Consider the following 16,685-nt stretch of genomic DNA (forward strand, 5'->3'; position numbering starts at 1 on the left):
TGCCTCCAGCTGTCTTCGCTAGCTAGAAAACTCCAAGCCTAGATTGTCAGCTTAAGAGAAGGAGGGTTGTGGTTTAATTGTGCGCGTCTGTTTTACACGAAGGGTTCAAATATTAGTGAAAACGGAGAGAAGTCACTTCAGAGCATAACAGCAGCACCTGCACTAAGAAATTGCGCACCCAACGCAGGGGGTTATCCAGGGATGCCGTCGGGACCTTTGCACTGTTTATGGGTGTGCAGTATGTATGGAGTGTGCCTCTACAGGTGCGTTTATTGTTGGCCAGTGTCGTGCCGGGCCCTCTCCCCTGCGAGGCGGGGGCAGAGAGCCGTGCCGCGCACCGCGCAGCCGGCCCCGCTTGCGCGCTGTGTGCGCAGCGGGCCAGCGCCGCCGGACGGGCCGGGATGGGATGGGACGGGACAGGACGGGACGGGACAGGACGGGATGGGCCGAGGCGGCGGGCGCGGCGCCAGCCGCCGCCCCTTTACGCGCGGCCCCGGTTTCATGAATGAAATCCAATCCCCGCGCTAAAAATAGCACGCGGGGCTGCCGACGTCACAGCGCGCGGCTCCTGCCGGCGGTGCCCTGCCCGGCCGCCCGAGTCAGCGCCGTGGGCCGGGCCGGGCGGGCAGAGCGCCGGCGGCATGCTGCCCGCCTGCCGAGCCGGGCCGGCTGCTGGCGCTGCCCCGCCGCCGTAAGGAGCAGTGGGAAAGGGGCGCGGCGGCGGCTGTCACCCCCTTCCCGCCCCGCCGGGGCCGGGGGGCCAGCCCCGCTGCGAGCACGCCGGCTGCCGGGCGTCCCGCCCTCCCGGGTAGGTCCCGCGTCGCCCGGGCGCGATCGTCCTCCCACCCTCCGGCGCAGCCTCCGCGGCTGCGTGTGCAGGGCCGGGTCGGGCTGGCAGCCAGCGGCTCCCCAGGGCGCCGGTGGCAGCGCCCGGCACGTCCCGTCTGCCCGTCGGGACGCGCCCGGCTGGTCGGGGGAGAGGAGACGGGGTCCCCGGGCCGGGACAGGCAGAGCCCTCGCTGAGGTGGAGCTGCCCGGCTTCCTCTGGCAGCGAGGCCACACGGTGCAAGGCACAAATAGCGGGTACGGTGTGTGTGGGAACCAGAAACCTCCTGGCGCTTGGTGCTTCAGTGTCCTTTACGAAAAACCTGAAGGATTTCTCTTTCTCCCTGTTTCTCCCGCAGCTTTTCCGCGCGCTGTGGCCGTGGAGTCTGTTGTGGGTTGCTGTGACAACAGCAGGAGGCGGCTGGGGGGTCTTCCAGCGCACAGATTGTCAGGTGTTTGTGTCGGGACCTGTTTGGGGGCCCTGGAAAGGGGCTGTAGAGACAGGCGTTAGTGGACTTTTAGTTTCTCCAGTCAGCCTTCAGTGGGTGTTGTAGCAACCAACGTCGAGAGGAAAGAGAAATCAGTCACCGGACGGACTGAGGCAGACCAGCCCAAGAGCTCCCAGCTGCCTTCTCTTGGTCAAGGCGCTGCTCAGGCTTCTCAAGGCAGCAATATACTTGTTTAATAAATGATAATAATAAAAGAAAGCCCTTGAAACTCTGCATATGGTCACAGCGAGAGCAAGGAAATGATGCCAGAATATTCTCAATGACTTTGTTCATCCTCAGTTTGTGTACTATTTCAGGACACACCGCTGATTCAAAGCCAAATGTTCAGCTTGATCTGTAATAGAAGCTGAGGTGGAAGTTTGTTCAGTGTGCTTGAGGCGAGTTCTTAAGCTGCTGGTCTTTCTAGGCAAAAATAAAACACGTGGGGAGAAAAACACCATTGTTAGGACTATGTTTAAAGAGTTGCCATGTGAGTGCTCAGTGTCAGTAGCAATTGAACAGCACATATCTCTGTACAGGCTGTATTTGCATTTCAGGACAAGGAGTCACAGTACGTGGAAACAGAACAGACTGATTTATTTTCAATAGTTTTCTAAGATCCTCTCCCATTAGGTTATGCTTTTCTTTTATATACATATTGGATTTGTATGCCTGATTCTGTGTCTAAGGTATACAATGTATCTATATGCTATTAACAGGGGGAAATAACTTGGTAAGTTTGATATTTGTGCTGGAGTTCTTTGTTAAAGTGACATAATACTTAAGGAGCATAAGATCTGGGGCAGGCTCAGAGGTGTAGAAGTATTTTTATCCAAGAAGAAATAAACAACAATTCTTAGCTCTGGGGAGCTTTCTAAAATTCCCGCCCTTTTAAAACTCCAAGCTTCACAAATCCTGTAGAGCATTAGGCTGAGATGAAGCCCTGATCACTTGACTAGTAAATCCTGATGTTTGATTCTTTGCTAATACATTTTATTGACTGGAAAAATGCATAAGTTCTGCATCCAGATGTTGCCCTGTGCTGAAGGAGATGAAAGGACAGAGAAGCCTTGAAGTAGGAAAGGAGCAACAGGTGTTTAACTTGCTTCTCCCTTACTCCCATGTGTCGTGCTAGAAGAGTACACAAACGTAGAATGAAGTATGTGCTTGGGAGGGAGGGAAAGGAAAGGCTGAGAAGCCCTTGCTGCGTACAGCAGATTTGCAGGGCAGCTCATAGCAAGACTAGGCAGACTGGTGTGAATGCCCCCTTGGATCACTGATTGATTTTCCATAAAAGCACAAAATCTTGTGCTGACGGAGTGAATGGTGGCACAGTGTGTGAGCTGGAATTGGTGCGGCCTGCAGTATGTGTGGTGATAGTTAGGCCCTTTGTTACTGAAGGTAGGTTTGTGCAATAAAAATATGGATTCCCTTTGGTTCCCATCCTACACCATTCTGCTTTTCTGTTCCTTCCTTTCTGTCTGACATGAGAGACACAAGATGGCATTTCTTTCTCCTTTTTAAATTTTTTTCTTTGCAAATGAGTCTCTTTGTGGCACTAGACATTACAAGTAAACTCCACATCTAATTGCCTTCTACACAATTCAGTTAATGTTGCTGAATTTGCATTTGAGACATAAATGCAGAACTTGACCCAAGATCTGAAAGTAGCGTTTATCTGAGGTCTGCCACCCTGAAGTATTTACTATTCCAGTCAGTGTTTAGGTCTTTGGGTTTTTTTTACCTGCTGTCATTATGAGGTCTCACTCTCCTTGTAATGATCCACATGTGGGAGTGAATAAAATCACATATAGTATCTTTCTAACGTTGCTGATTAACAAAGAGGAAAATGCATGAGAAATGTCACATAAAGTTCAAGAAACAAGAGCCTGATTCTGTCTTTTGGAAGGAAAACAAGAACAGAAAGTGAATTCAACAGCTCTCTGTGCTAGAAGGTCACTAGTGTCTTTGGAATATTTTTCTTTGTAGCTCTAGTAAAACTTGATAAATATTTTCCCCAAGCAAAATTTGGGACAATGCCTCATTTGGTGGTTATTGTTTGGTTTTTTCCTTCTGTACTGTTGGGAGCACTGCTCAGAATAATGTCCTTACAAAACAGAGCATACAATGTCAACACCTATCTTTATAAATGTGTAAAATCAGTAACAACCTATGCCAGTTCAGTAGTTCAATGCTGTACAAACTTCTGATGCTTTTAATTACATAAGAGTCAAATCAGGGATTTCATGGAGTTTATTACCATGAAATCCAGTAGTGTTGAATCAGGCTTTTCCAGTGATCCTTCCCCCTTTAATCTCAAATTTTATGTGTTTTCGCAAATACTCTTGAGCATTGCAGTCACTAAGGATTCAGCTGCAACTTTGCCCCAGTTATCCTGTTCCAAATAACAAACCAGGAGCCAGAGCATCTGATGATGTGTCCACATTAGTGGGTCATGTGATGCAGTAGCAGGGGACCTGGGGATGAAAAAGTTGGTGCTGTGGACCCAGTGTCTACACTGCACATGTTTCGGGGGCAAAGGGTGTTCAGATTACCTTTAAATCTGGTCCTATGGACTGAATGTTTGCTCATTACTGGTGGGTGGCACATCTTTCGCTTCAGATTTGTCTGAAAGGAGTTCAGTTTGTGCACTCTGTGGCTGCACCTGATGTGAACCAAAGCATGAGCTATTTGCTTCAAAAATGTGTTCTTGATCTGAACTAAAATACCAGTAGAGGTACACCATTAATCTGCCTCTGCAGTGTAATCTTTTGTTGCAGAAGGAGGTCTAATCTAAGGACTCAATGCACAATGGCATTTTATGGGTGGCTGCTTTATAAAAAGTACCAGCTGTTTGGTGATGGTTATCACCATCAACGGGTATTTACTGTTCTTCAGCTACTTGGTTCTCAGCCACTTTTATTAATGTCAGCCACAGTTAATTTCAGTTTGTGATGATATGAGAGATTATGATCCACAGCAATGCCAGATCTTGGTCACTGCCCAGTCCCCTGCGCCTGCTGTGGTCATCTCTGGTAAATGGAAAGAACAGCCAGTTGTATCTGGTAATCCTAACAAAATGCATCTGCAAAGGCCAAATGTGAGCTTTAAATCAGTCATGTACCAGCAGTGGGTTATTTCCCTCTTTCTTGAGGTGGGTCCAGTGTGGTCAGCCTTCCTCACATTTCTCTGCACAGCAGGAAAGAAACAGAAGGAGGCGCAAGGGACTGCCCTGTGTTGTGGCTGGTTCTTGAGGTAGACTGAAAATTTGGTGAAGGGAGGGGTGGCAGTGTTGCAGGCTCTCTCCCTGTATAGAAAACATCACAGATTCTCACCCACAAGATCTGAAGGAGTTAGATGTCCTTCACCTGCTGTATAGATCAATTTCTAGAGAGATGATCTCATAACAAAGGATATTGCAAGGCATGCCACAAAAAAAAAAAATCAAAATAATATGTGAGCTGCTCAACATAATTAGTAATTAGCTTGTTGATTTCTGCCAATCAGGTCTTCCAGAACTTGTCAGAAAATTGACATTGTTCATGTCTAATGCTGAGCTTTGCATTTGGATCTCTATGTGGTCTGACAGACTGTGTATAACGCAAAGACAGGTCCTTGTGGACTGCACATTTTCAGGAGGCTCAGAAGAATCAGCTCAAGCTCAGCTATTGAGCTTCAGGGCAGCCTGTTTTATACAGTAATGTGGGAAGAATTTGTGTTTTACTAGTATCTCTGACTTTTGGTCATTTAAGAAAGTGCTCATTCTTAGTGATCAAAAGATGTGTCATCGCAGAGGTAGGTTGGACTTGATGAAGGGTCCTAATTAGTCTTTAGAAACAAACAAATCTGGAGTCAAGCAGGGTGAGAAAGAGCAGGCTGACAGGCTTCTGATACTACAAGCCATGAATTATTGTTATTCTATCTCTACAGTTTCTAAAGAGGTTGTAGTAATGATTTGACTGAGAAGTTTTCTAGGTAAACAGAGAGATGTCTGTTCTGTCTTCAACATTACATCTTCCTTAGAGGCAGCTCCTTTCATTTCTGTGTGTGGCCATGGTCAATTTTTTGCTGCCTTTTAAGCTTTAGGGATAGAGTAAGGATTATGGCAGCTGAATGGAGGCTTCCGAGAACTTCTTTCTTCCAGCAGGGAATACAAAGTAAGGGACAGGAACCAGGATTAGATCCCATGCTTGTTGGCCAAAAACTGTAATGAAACAAGCTGGTTCAGGTTAAACCAAGTGGAGTCTGTCTTGATGACATCCTCAGTACTTGTGTTCTCCACCTGTATGAAATTTTAGCAGCGTTCTGTGGGATTTATTTTTTGTTGATACTGGCTCTAAGCTGGAACACCACAACTATCCCAAAACAACTGAAAAAGGGTAGAAACAGGTTCTGCCCTAGTGGAAGATAAAGGCATTCCTGCTGACCTGCGCTTTCCTTTTGTGGACAGCAGCGGTCAGGTTTCTCTCATTTATCAACTCCTGTAGTGGAGCAACATTTAAGTCAGCTACCCTTCTCTTTCTATCCATGGTAGATCCAAGAGTCTAATGTTTGATATCAGGTTATTTTTAGAACATAAGGGCTTTTTTCAATTCCCAGTTGTTGGCTGTATCTGTTGTCTTCTGTTGATGGGCTAGGTAGGGCAAGTAGTTGATAAATTACAGGGTTAATCTTTAATTTCTTCCTCCCATGTCAGTTCCTTCAGTCTTTCCATGTAAACTGCCAGTACTTCACATAATGGCAACAAGGCAATGCCTCTTCATCCTGGATGAGAATCCAGCCTGATATGCATCATGCCCATCTTTGTACCCCGGTGACCTAGTGAGTCTTATTACCCTTTGTCACAGTCTGGTTCTTTGATGCTGGCAAGGAACAGTTTTTCTTTTTAAAGCAATCTCCCCATTGTCCCTTCTGTAATTTAATAAAATATTAGTATTCATTTATACCTTGTAAAAAATGTTTTGTGATGGTCTTTCAAGCAGCTGGTATAGTTTATCTGTTACTTGATACCATGTTGTGATTTATTTCACCAATATACTTGGTGGGGCCCTAAATTAATTGATTAAATTGAGCCAATCACTAAATAGCCTTTTGGCCCTTAACCTTTCCCCAAATCAGAGCTACCTGTGAATTCTGTGCTCTTGCACAAATGAACAGTAAGTCCCCCTGCTTTTTCCCCTGACATGTATGTGTTAATCCATTAAGATTCTGAAGCAACACATGGCAGGTTATATATTGAGAATGAACATTTCACACGCTTGTTCTGGCTCATGTGCTCTTTGGTCCCTGCCAGCATGCTGGTGCCTTGGGATTCTGCAGTGTGAGATAGTGACTTCAGTGCCTGAAGAATTTTGCATCTCCTTTTCCAGTTACCATGGTTGCAAGCAGTAATTTTGCAACTTGGGGATAGAGGTAAGAGCATTGTGTAGTCTTGTAAAATTTTTTATACTCCTTTTGATATGGTATTGTGTAATGGCCCTCTGAAGGAGTGACTCCAAAACTATACTCAAAAATACATCTCCAGCATAGATTGAAAAGTAGAGTACCTACAAATGCTCTTTCATATAGTTTCAAAAGAGTGTGTTTTTCAGGGGTAAATGTTGATAGTCTTACTACCTTACTGGTAGCCTGAGTTTTTCAAATAATTCCCACTCACACCATTCGTATTAAGCGGTGGTGGGTTTTGGTGTGTCTTTTCATTAGATTCCTTTAATACAATTGTGATGCAGTTGTGGTTGGCCGGTGTTTTTTTGGAGGAACTTCCTGGTTTGCATGTTTGGTCAGATTACCTGAGAGAGGTTGGATTTTTATTTTTTTTTCCCCATGGAATAACTTGCAGTCAAGGTTCTTACATCTTATCACTCTGAACCTTCAGCTGAAGAGTTTGCTCTTAACACAAGAACTAAGTAGCATGCTTGTTTTCATGCTAAGAGCTGCTATCTCCGTCTTACTGATGTGTTTAAGTACTGAGCTAAGAAGTAAACGCCTACAGGATCATTCCATAATCAGTGATTAATGTAGACGCTCTTAGTGATTTGCTTGTGGTGTTTTGTTGAAAAGGGTTAATAATTAGGTACTGCTCTTTGAAAAAAAACTCAGTTATATTTTCTATATGTTAAATGATGATTTTAAATATCTGAACATTTTCTGAAATTTCTGAAAGAAAAAATACCTGAAAATGAGCAGTTAGCTGCATAGGCTGTGAGATCCATGGGGGTGGATTCTTGAATCCTGCACAGGGATCCACTTTCTTTCCAGCAGAGAAAAATGCAATTATAGCTTTAAATATCTTAAACTGCATTCTTAAAACATGACGAGTTCATGGTTAGGATCTGGTTATCTTTTGTGTGTGAGTACACCTACATTAATACATAGAGTGAGAGATTGTGTGTGTCTATTGTGTTTAATCTGTGTACCGGTGGACTAGATAATCAAGTGATATGCTTCATCTACAGATCTTTTGAAAAATTTCTTTAGAAAGGCAGTGTTTCATTACAGAGGCTGACTAGCCAGAAGGATCTGCATGCTGTAGCAACCACAACTGTTTTTTAGTGATAATAATAACAACTCATTCAGCAATGAGGGAAAGCTAAACAAAAGCCAAGCACCCTACAACAATCTGAGGTGAAACAGCAGAGAAAGAAATCAGTGACCGTAATCATCTGCAAGCCATGGTTCAGAACAGTAACCTTATGCTTTTCTGAAAATAAATCAGCTTTATTTGGAATAGTTCTTTTCTGCTAGTCAAGTGAATTAGTTAAATTACTTTATCTTAGATCTTGAGTCTACTCACATCACCTGATTTTTGGCTGCCTCTGGCTCCTCTTCATCTGCAAACAATCACAGGTCACAAGGTAAAAATAGAAACATCCTAAGAGATTTTTGAGATCCTGTGTTATTCTTGCAGGTGGCTTTTTTTCATTTCCATCCATCTGCTCACCTTTCTTTAGAACTGGATTAAGCAGCTGAATCTTTCACAGCTTTCTTTTGGGAACAGCCATATTCGATCAGATCGTTCCCCCAGTAGGTTTCTCGATGCTCATCATTTAATGGCCTTTCTGTCTTTCTCTGGCTTTTTTTGAGTGTCCTCTCTGAGACTGGTCCTACTTTCAGTAACTTTCCTTTTTACACTAGTCTGTTTTGTTGGTAAACTAAACTGTTGTAGGTTGGTTTTAGCAAGTTTTTCATTGCCCTTGGAATTCTACGCTGTGTTTTTTGAATTAAGTTTTTATATACACTGGTTTGGTCTTGTCTAAGCAGTTTTGTTTCAGTTGCAGTTGGTCTTCCCAGATGTCACTAGGCTTGCAGAGCTCAAATCTAGATTATTATGTTTTTCAATTTATGTTTTGTAAATACATGTTTAGCATTTTTAATCAGTGTGATTGTACAAAAGGTTTAGCACAAACTTAACCTAGAGGCTACCTTAAAAAAACTAACTGTAGCTGTATTTTTTAGAACTTGTACATATTTCAGAAGGCTTCTGGCTACATTTGTAAGCATTTAATCCACATGTTTTGCTAATTTTTATACTGTAATTTATTGTTAGCATCTTTTTTTATTTGGGGTGTCCAAATATATGTCCAGGATTCCATCTGCAAGCCTCTTCAGGAGCTATTTCTGTTTTAATCCCTTTCTGAAAACTAGTGAACATTAAAATGATCTGCATTTTTAATACATAGATACTCTCTATATACTGGAGTGCATTTAAGAACTTTCTGTAACATAACCACAAAGCTCTAGTTTTGTTTTTATTCCCAGTTTTATTTTAATCTCTGTCCTGTGCAGTATTGAGTCACACTAGAAGTATCTTCATTAGACTGCCATTGATCTGCATCAGGGCATTTGGGTATGCTGTGTCTGAGTTCTGTGATAACTTTGCCTTAATTTAGTAAGTATATTGAAAATTTAAAAAAATAGTAATTTCAAAATTTTATTTTCATGTGTTCCTCTTCTAGGATTCTCAATAATCGCATTGATTTCTCCTGTTAGTTTTATTTAGATTTTCCTATTAATTTTAAACTAGCTTTCTTATCCTCTCGGAAATTGGAAAACAAAAAAATCTGGAAAAGCTTCCAGACTCTGTACTTAATACGTGTTTTGTGACTGACTGAAGTGCATTCTTGCAGGACTACCATTTAAGAACTTTTGAAGAATTTTTACATCAGATTGTTACATAAAACCTCAGCTAATCTGTGTAACAGCATTTTAATGGAATATTGGGTTGTAAGAAAAATTGGTTTGGCATCTCTCTGCTTGGTAGTTTAAAATCGACCAGACACACTGGCTAGCCACACTCCTTCATTTTGTTTTCCAGCCTTGTAAACATTTCCACATTCCATCTGTGATGTCTAGTCCATGCATGAATAAAATATGAAGTAATTTAATACCACGTATTATGTCAGGGAGTTGCTGTTTATTCTCAGACTTGAAATGAAACTTTTTTTAGATCACATACTGAAACCTCTTGAGGTCTTGCTACTCATTCAGAGTTCTGCCTTTAGGCCATGGTGTACAAATATGTCTCATTGTAATGTGGAAAAAAACACATTGGTTTTGTACTTTTATTTATATTGTGACTATATTCTGGGAAAGGATGTGGAGGAGAAGAGAGGACGTAGCTTTCATTTCTCTTCCTGCATTTAGACTCATGGAGATGGTACAGGGCTCATGGGCCATCCCAGGAATCAGCCTTGTGGGAGCTTGCGTCCAACAGGTAGCTGTGATTGGATTGCAGACAGATAACTGGAAGTCTCTGTAGCCGTTTACCTCAAGACTAGCAACCTTTCAGGATGCAGGTTGCAACTCAGATAAAGGGATAAAGGCAGTATCTTAATAGCTTTGTTTCCTTATCAGCTAAAACCTCTGTGCCAACACAGCAGGTTGGTGTCACAAGGCCATTAAGGTTTACAAGCAGTAGATATTGTGCATGTATGTTTGAAGCCATGTTATTTGCTCTACGTCTGGCAGATTGCAAAGCTCTAGTTGTGCAACCACGTACTTGTGCCAGGATGAAGAGTTCCTGGGCCTGTGGTTCAGTCTAGTGTTGGACAACTCTAAAATGTACTCTTGCATGCTAGACTGTGCTGTAGCATTTCTAGAAGCATTCAATGTCTGTGAAAACATTGATATAGTGTGTCAGTAGTCAGTAGTGACATTGTGTGTCACACAGTATAGTGTGACACAGTAGCAGCATAAACTTACCCTTGCACCTTACTGTCTATGTGGTCCCTAACTCCTCCCGTCCACACATAAATAAAAATCATAGCAGTACCTTAACCGTTATAGCTATTAGCATGCAGTCCATGCTCAAAATTTTATCTAAATGGGTAACTTTTAATACTAACACTGATTTTTGTTTCTTGCCTTACATCGCTTTAAAGAAAGAATGCAGTTAAAATGAGTATTTGGCTAAAATAGAGTGATTACTAAGCATGTTTTTTCTTAAATCAGAACATAGGCCTCTGACAGTGAAAAATGGACACCAAAACAGCTTGTATCTATTATCTTAATTAGCCTGACAGTTAATATGTATTCTGTATTTATGTGCGAATGAGATGTGAATATTAAAAAAGGTATTAAACCAAATAATTTGGTTTCTTTATCTGTAGTGCTTTCTCCTCAGGAAAAAGGACACCATCACTCCAGATGATGACCTGTGTTTTGTCAATTACATTGCGAAGTGTCCTTGCTGAAGTAATTATTAGGCAAGCCTTCCTGAACTTGTTTGTGCCTTGTGTTTTCCCTTTTCTCCCTCTTTGATTACAGTTTTCTGGCAAACACCAGATTGCTCAGCAGACCACTAGACATTAGAAAACCAAAATCAAATTATGATCCCACATTCCTCTTTATGAAAATACCACATTCCTTTATATGAAAATTACAGACTAGTAAACATGCAGGAGTTGTTTTTAGTTTTCCAAATATCTGTTTTTCCAGCCTACTTTTGTATCCAGACATTTTTTCAAGACGTTGCCATAGAAGATTTAAGTAAATATTTTTCAATAATAACTTTCCAAGAGGATAGTATCTTCAAAAATCTCCTTCTCTTCACTTTCCATTGTCATGTGGGAAATAATTTGTAGGTATAGATAAGTATATTTACAAGCTCCTACTGGGCTGTTTTGTTTCATTTTAGTCCATGATCTGTAGAAATTACTCCTTGGAAAATTAAGAGTGTGTGATACGTGCAGGATATAATGGGAGTTGTGGTTTGTAGAGAACAGAATCTCTGGAGTCATCTTACAAGTCAGTTTTATTGTGTGCATATAACTAAAACCATCTGTGTGACTTGCTGTTAGCAATATTTTTTGGACAGCCCTAAATCAAATCCTGAATGGGCAAGATTACAGAAGGCAGGTTTATACTGGTATCCTTCAGGTTACATGCACTGATGTCCAGTCTTTTTTCCTCCTTGGCATAAAAAGTATTAGCAAGAGGTAAGTTTGTGCTAGTTGTCCTTGTTTCACCAAGATCTAACTTCAGCAAACAGGCTTGTGTTTACAGAAACCAAAGTGAAAATAGCATGTGAACAGCATAAAAGGACTGCGGTCAAAATAGTTGTGTATTTACATAACTGTGTAGTATTTAAAGGGACGGCTAGCTTGCTTTGGTACAGTTTACTACAAGCTATTCCTTAAGTTAGTTCTCTTCAGACATCTCTGAAGAAGTGGAAGTAGAAGGCTCTGATTTTAAATAGCATTGGTTTTGCACAGCAATAGAAAACAAGTTTAACTGTCTTGTTACAGTTTTTGATAAATGGACACTGACATGGACTACGAAAGACCCAACGTTGAAACTATCAAGTGTGTCGTGGTTGGAGATAATGCTGTGGGAAAGACTCGTCTAATTTGTGCAAGAGCATGCAATGCAACCTTGACTCAGTATCAGCTGCTGGCAACTCACGTACCAACTGTCTGGGCCATTGATCAGTACCGTGTCTGCCAAGAGGTAAGGACTGCGGGTGTACAAAATACGGAGCACATGCTGTGAGCTTGTACTATTATTTATTGACAAGTCTTTCTTTGTCAGGGTGCAGCAATGAGCTCACAAGTATTTTAAGTGTGGTCTCTACTGCAGCCATGTTCTGATATGCCTCTCCCCGAGTCTCTTATTCCAAAGTAATTTTTTTATCAAACCTATTTTTAGCAAGATACATATTCTGCCTGTTTTATGAAATACAGCATTTGCTGAAAACTATATGTGGTAGGCTATTGTTCTAGAATGCTTTGGACCTTCTTACAGAACAAATTAGAAATGTACTTGTTTAGTGGAGGGAAAGAGAATGTTATGTGTGTTCTGTTCTAGGTCCTTGAACGCTCAAGAGATGTTGTGGATGAAGTGAGTGTTTCTCTCAGGCTATGGGATACATTTGGGGACCACCACAAAGACAGGCGTTTTGCTTACGGAAGGTAAATTGATCCAAGCAACATTTTAAGTAATATTTCTATTTTATTTCTATTTTATTTCTATTCTAAAATTTTCAGACAGAAAAAAATTGCAAATCTTAATATTGAAAAGCAAATACTTAAAAACAATCAAGGGTATTCATATTCCTGCCTGCTGCAAAGAGGATTATCTACTGCAAGGATTAAAAAGATATAAATATTTAAAAAGCAGCATAGTTTTACTACGCTACATTTCCTTGAACAGCCTGCTAAGCTCTGTCAACAACTGCTGTCCTATTTCAAATGTTAAAGAACATTCCCCGAAATAAGATTGTAGTTTTACAAAATTGAACATCAGCACTCCCTGCCTGTATAAGCAGCATATGATGTAATTGCCTAACAGGCAACTAACAAGGAGAGATGTTGGGAAATATCATTCTTACTCAATGAAATATTTATTTTATGATAAGCCTGTGATGTTGAATGGGCAGCTAAACCCTTAAGAGCAGAGCCATTTTCATGAAGGGTGAGGCTCTTCTGTATTTTCTTAAAGCTGAGGAAAGGAAAGGGTTTTCTCCTGTAAGTATCAAGAGTCTGCTAGTGAATCAGTTAACCCCAGAAATTCTAAAAAAACCAAACCAAAACAGAAAGAAACAAAAAAAAATCAATGTAATCTAGATTTTTCCAGCATGTATAATATGACTTCAGCATAGTTTCAACAGGGACTGAAGCCAGTTATAGTCTTTCTGTTTTGTTTAATGATAATTAGATCTGGCTTTGTGGCAGCACGGGCAGCAGAACAGCTGAGTAACAGGCTTTTGAATACACATATAATGAGAACAGATTACCTGTGTTGGGCAAATACTGAACTGAAGATGGATTTTGGACAGATATTTTCATAACTGACATTTGAGCAAGGTCTCATTCCTTGCACATTTTTCACCTTCTTGAACTTTTTCACATCCTTTTGATACCTGTTTCAGTCACTGCAGATGATCAAACTTCCATAGACAGATATTTTTTCCAGCTGGAAACACCCTTTGGAGAGTGTCTTCTCCAGGTTTGGATTCCATGTTGCCAAAATGTACTGTCACACTGTTTTCTTTCTGTCTGTGCTACCTGATGAAACAAGTTATTTCAAAGGATGACAGTCTTTTCTATTCTCTACCCTTTAGAACTGCTGAAGAGGGATTCCATTGATTGAATCCAGCACTTAAATTTTCACACTGTAAAACTCCGTATGGCTGTTTGTACAAACCCCAGTTTGTACACAGCACTGTATTAGCTGTGTTTTCAGAGTTGTGAATTACCCAGAATTTTGTTTTGGGAGCTAAAGTAGCTACACATCTGGGCTACACAACCTGTACCATTTGTAAATAAACTTTGTGAGTGAGGGAAGTTACATTGCCCTTAGTATGTGGTGCTACTTGAGTATGTGAATAGATACTGTTTTGGCAGGATACTACTTTGATAAATATGGCTGTAAACTTAACATTTCCACTAACTGTTCCTCTTTGATGTGTCCTTCTGATATTCTGCAACAGATACTGTGTCACTGAGAAGATTACTAGAGATTAAGAGCACAAAATCAGGCATGTTCTGAACTCTGATCCCACATTTACTGACAGGACTGGAGAGGGGAGAAGCAAGATACTTAGATTCTAATCCTGCAAACGCCAAGGAGGACGTGAATAACTTGAGATCTTGTGGGATTATGCATATAAACACAGTGATTCATTTGTGATGTTAGCAGAACTGAACCTGTGTAGAATCGGGTTTGCTGTACCCTGATTAACTTTAAAATGAGGTTCTGGAAACCTACCATTCTGTCAGTGTTTTTTCTGCCAGTCTGTTAATGCAGAAAGTAACTGGAAAATCTAAAGAAACTCTTTTATAAATAGAATTCCAGTTGTAAAATTTCCTGATTGTGAGCACTGATGAGGTACTTCATTGTTTTGCAAGGTACTAATGTTTCATTTAAAACTATTTGGTATTTCATCTATTTTAGCATTTAAAAAAGAGATTGGAAATCTATGAACTATGAATGTTCACATTTATAGCAAATCATTTTAAATAACCTCTGTACTTTAAACTACAGTCTACTCATAGCTGAGTCAAATCTTGCAGTACAGTAAAAGGCATATTTTATGCCAAACTGCTCAAGGCTACACCTACAAGTGCCCCATGTTTCTGATTGTCTGAAGGATCATATAATAATATAACCCTTTGGCTCCCTTCAGAATTTTTTATGCATATGCCCCTTGTGCAGGGGAAGGCTTATTTCAGCTAAACACTCAGCCAGTACCTCTAATTGTCTGAAATGTGGTGTAACAAGAACCAGTAGGTCATTAATTCACCTGTTGCTCATTGGAAAAGATTGTTCCATACAGTTTTAGAAAAGTTGCATAAATAGATTATGCTATGGATGACAGGGTGAACGATTAATAGGACTTGCAGCAAAGATCAATCCTTTTTTATTTTTCACAGACAGAAGTGTGAAAGGAGAATGAAAAAAGGAATGTGTTTTCCACTATTTTTCTGTGACGCAGAGAAACATATTTGAATGCTACTGAAGGTGGAATAGTTAATGTTTCTACTGCCATCCTTTAAAATGGGAGTATGGAGAGTGAGATGCAGCTTGTGTTCTACTGTGTGGTGTTTAGTTTAATAATCACAGTCCTCCAGGAGCTTTGAGAACAGTTCCTGACAGCTTAAGGGAGAGAGGGGGATGTGGCTGGAAGGACCTGTGGAAATATTTGCTATAGTTTTATAGCATGACATGTTTTTCTTTCCTTAAACTAGAGTGTGTGCTTCAATTTTGGAAGTATCATGTTCAGTTCAGCTTAGGCATTATGTGATGCCAAGCAGGCATTTGTTGATATTGTCCCATGAGGTTTCATTTGATGCAAAATCCCTCCAAAATATTGCAAAATGACAATCTCTTTGCTATGATTAGCGTATCGATTTCCAGCTCCTAGTAACCTCTTTGTATAATAACAATCTAGTCTCAGTGCTATTGCATTTTCGAAGCCTGCAAATAAGGTGGGAACTTCATAGAAAGCTCAAGTGGTTATTATGTACCAGTTTCCCTGGGAGGTACAAAATTGCATGTGTAAAGACAGGAAAACATCTTAATTTACATTTCAACTTGTCAGGATTCGTTATCCTCTATCCTCCTGTCCAATCTGGTTTTGAATGAGAATGTCAACATATCATTGCGTTCAAACTAATTCTAAAAGCAAGATGGGAAAAAGACTGGCCTGCACTTTTTTTTTCCTTTTGCATCCTTTTTTTTTTTATTTTTTTCAAGTAAACATGTTTGACCACAATTTGATTAATATCCTACGTATCCTGATTTTTTTATACATGCAGCTCTGCTATGTGTAAACATGAGCACCAATCTGCAAAGAGTTAATTCAGTCCCAGTGAAATATTTATTCTCAGTACCATGGATGTGGTTTGTCAGCTAATTCAACCAGGATGATTTATTTACTTGCAACTTAAATATGAGCTGTAGACCAAACAAAATCTGTTCATACAGCATGGGCAAAAACCAGCTTTTTCCTTGTGCCTTACAAATGTGAATGAGCTTGCTGTGAGACTGCTGGCAGAGCCTCTTAAAATACGCTTAGAGTGTTTCCTCTGCTGTGAATGGATTTCATAAGCCTTGTGGGTGTTGTATGTACACAGACGAACACATGCATTTGTCTTTTCCTGTGTGATTACAATTCCCTTAACCAGTTACTTCAGTGTAATTGAATCCATAGAAATATAGCTTCCAAACACTGCTGGAGAGGGTCCGTGAGGATAGGGGTTTGTCACTGGTGTTTAAAGACTTCCACCAATCTCTTTAGGGTTGTTTTGTTTTCTGTTTCTTTTTTCTTAAAGGGCAACATTGATGATATTTCTATAAAAACAAAACCCAAGCAGATTTCATGTAAAATGGTATTTGCATTCAGCTTGTTCAGTGAGATTAGGGTGAGGTGGG

The 16,685-nt window shown here is 40.7% G+C and overlaps 1 protein-coding gene across 3 annotated transcripts in view; it reads left to right on the forward strand.

The window, feature by feature from the left end:
- Nucleotides 1-16,685, forward strand: part of RHOBTB1 (Rho related BTB domain containing 1) — a 54,729-nt gene that overhangs the window by 17,048 nt on the left and 20,996 nt on the right. For 2 of the 3 annotated variants that reach the window (XM_056352045.1, XM_056352047.1), the window contains exons 3-4: nt 12,059-12,260; nt 12,618-12,721. In XM_056352045.1, the coding sequence (XP_056208020.1) occupies nt 12,069-12,260; nt 12,618-12,721 (296 nt within the window). In that variant the 5' untranslated portion in view covers nt 12,059-12,068. Of the gene's footprint in view, nt 1-6,606; nt 6,726-12,058; nt 12,261-12,617; nt 12,722-16,685 lie in introns of all 3 variants that reach the window. The other variant, XM_056352046.1, reaches the window with a different exon arrangement.

The sequence above is a fragment of the Falco biarmicus genome, chromosome 9 (genome assembly GCF_023638135.1).
Source record: "Falco biarmicus isolate bFalBia1 chromosome 9, bFalBia1.pri, whole genome shotgun sequence".
Taxonomy (NCBI): domain Eukaryota; kingdom Metazoa; phylum Chordata; class Aves; order Falconiformes; family Falconidae; genus Falco; species Falco biarmicus.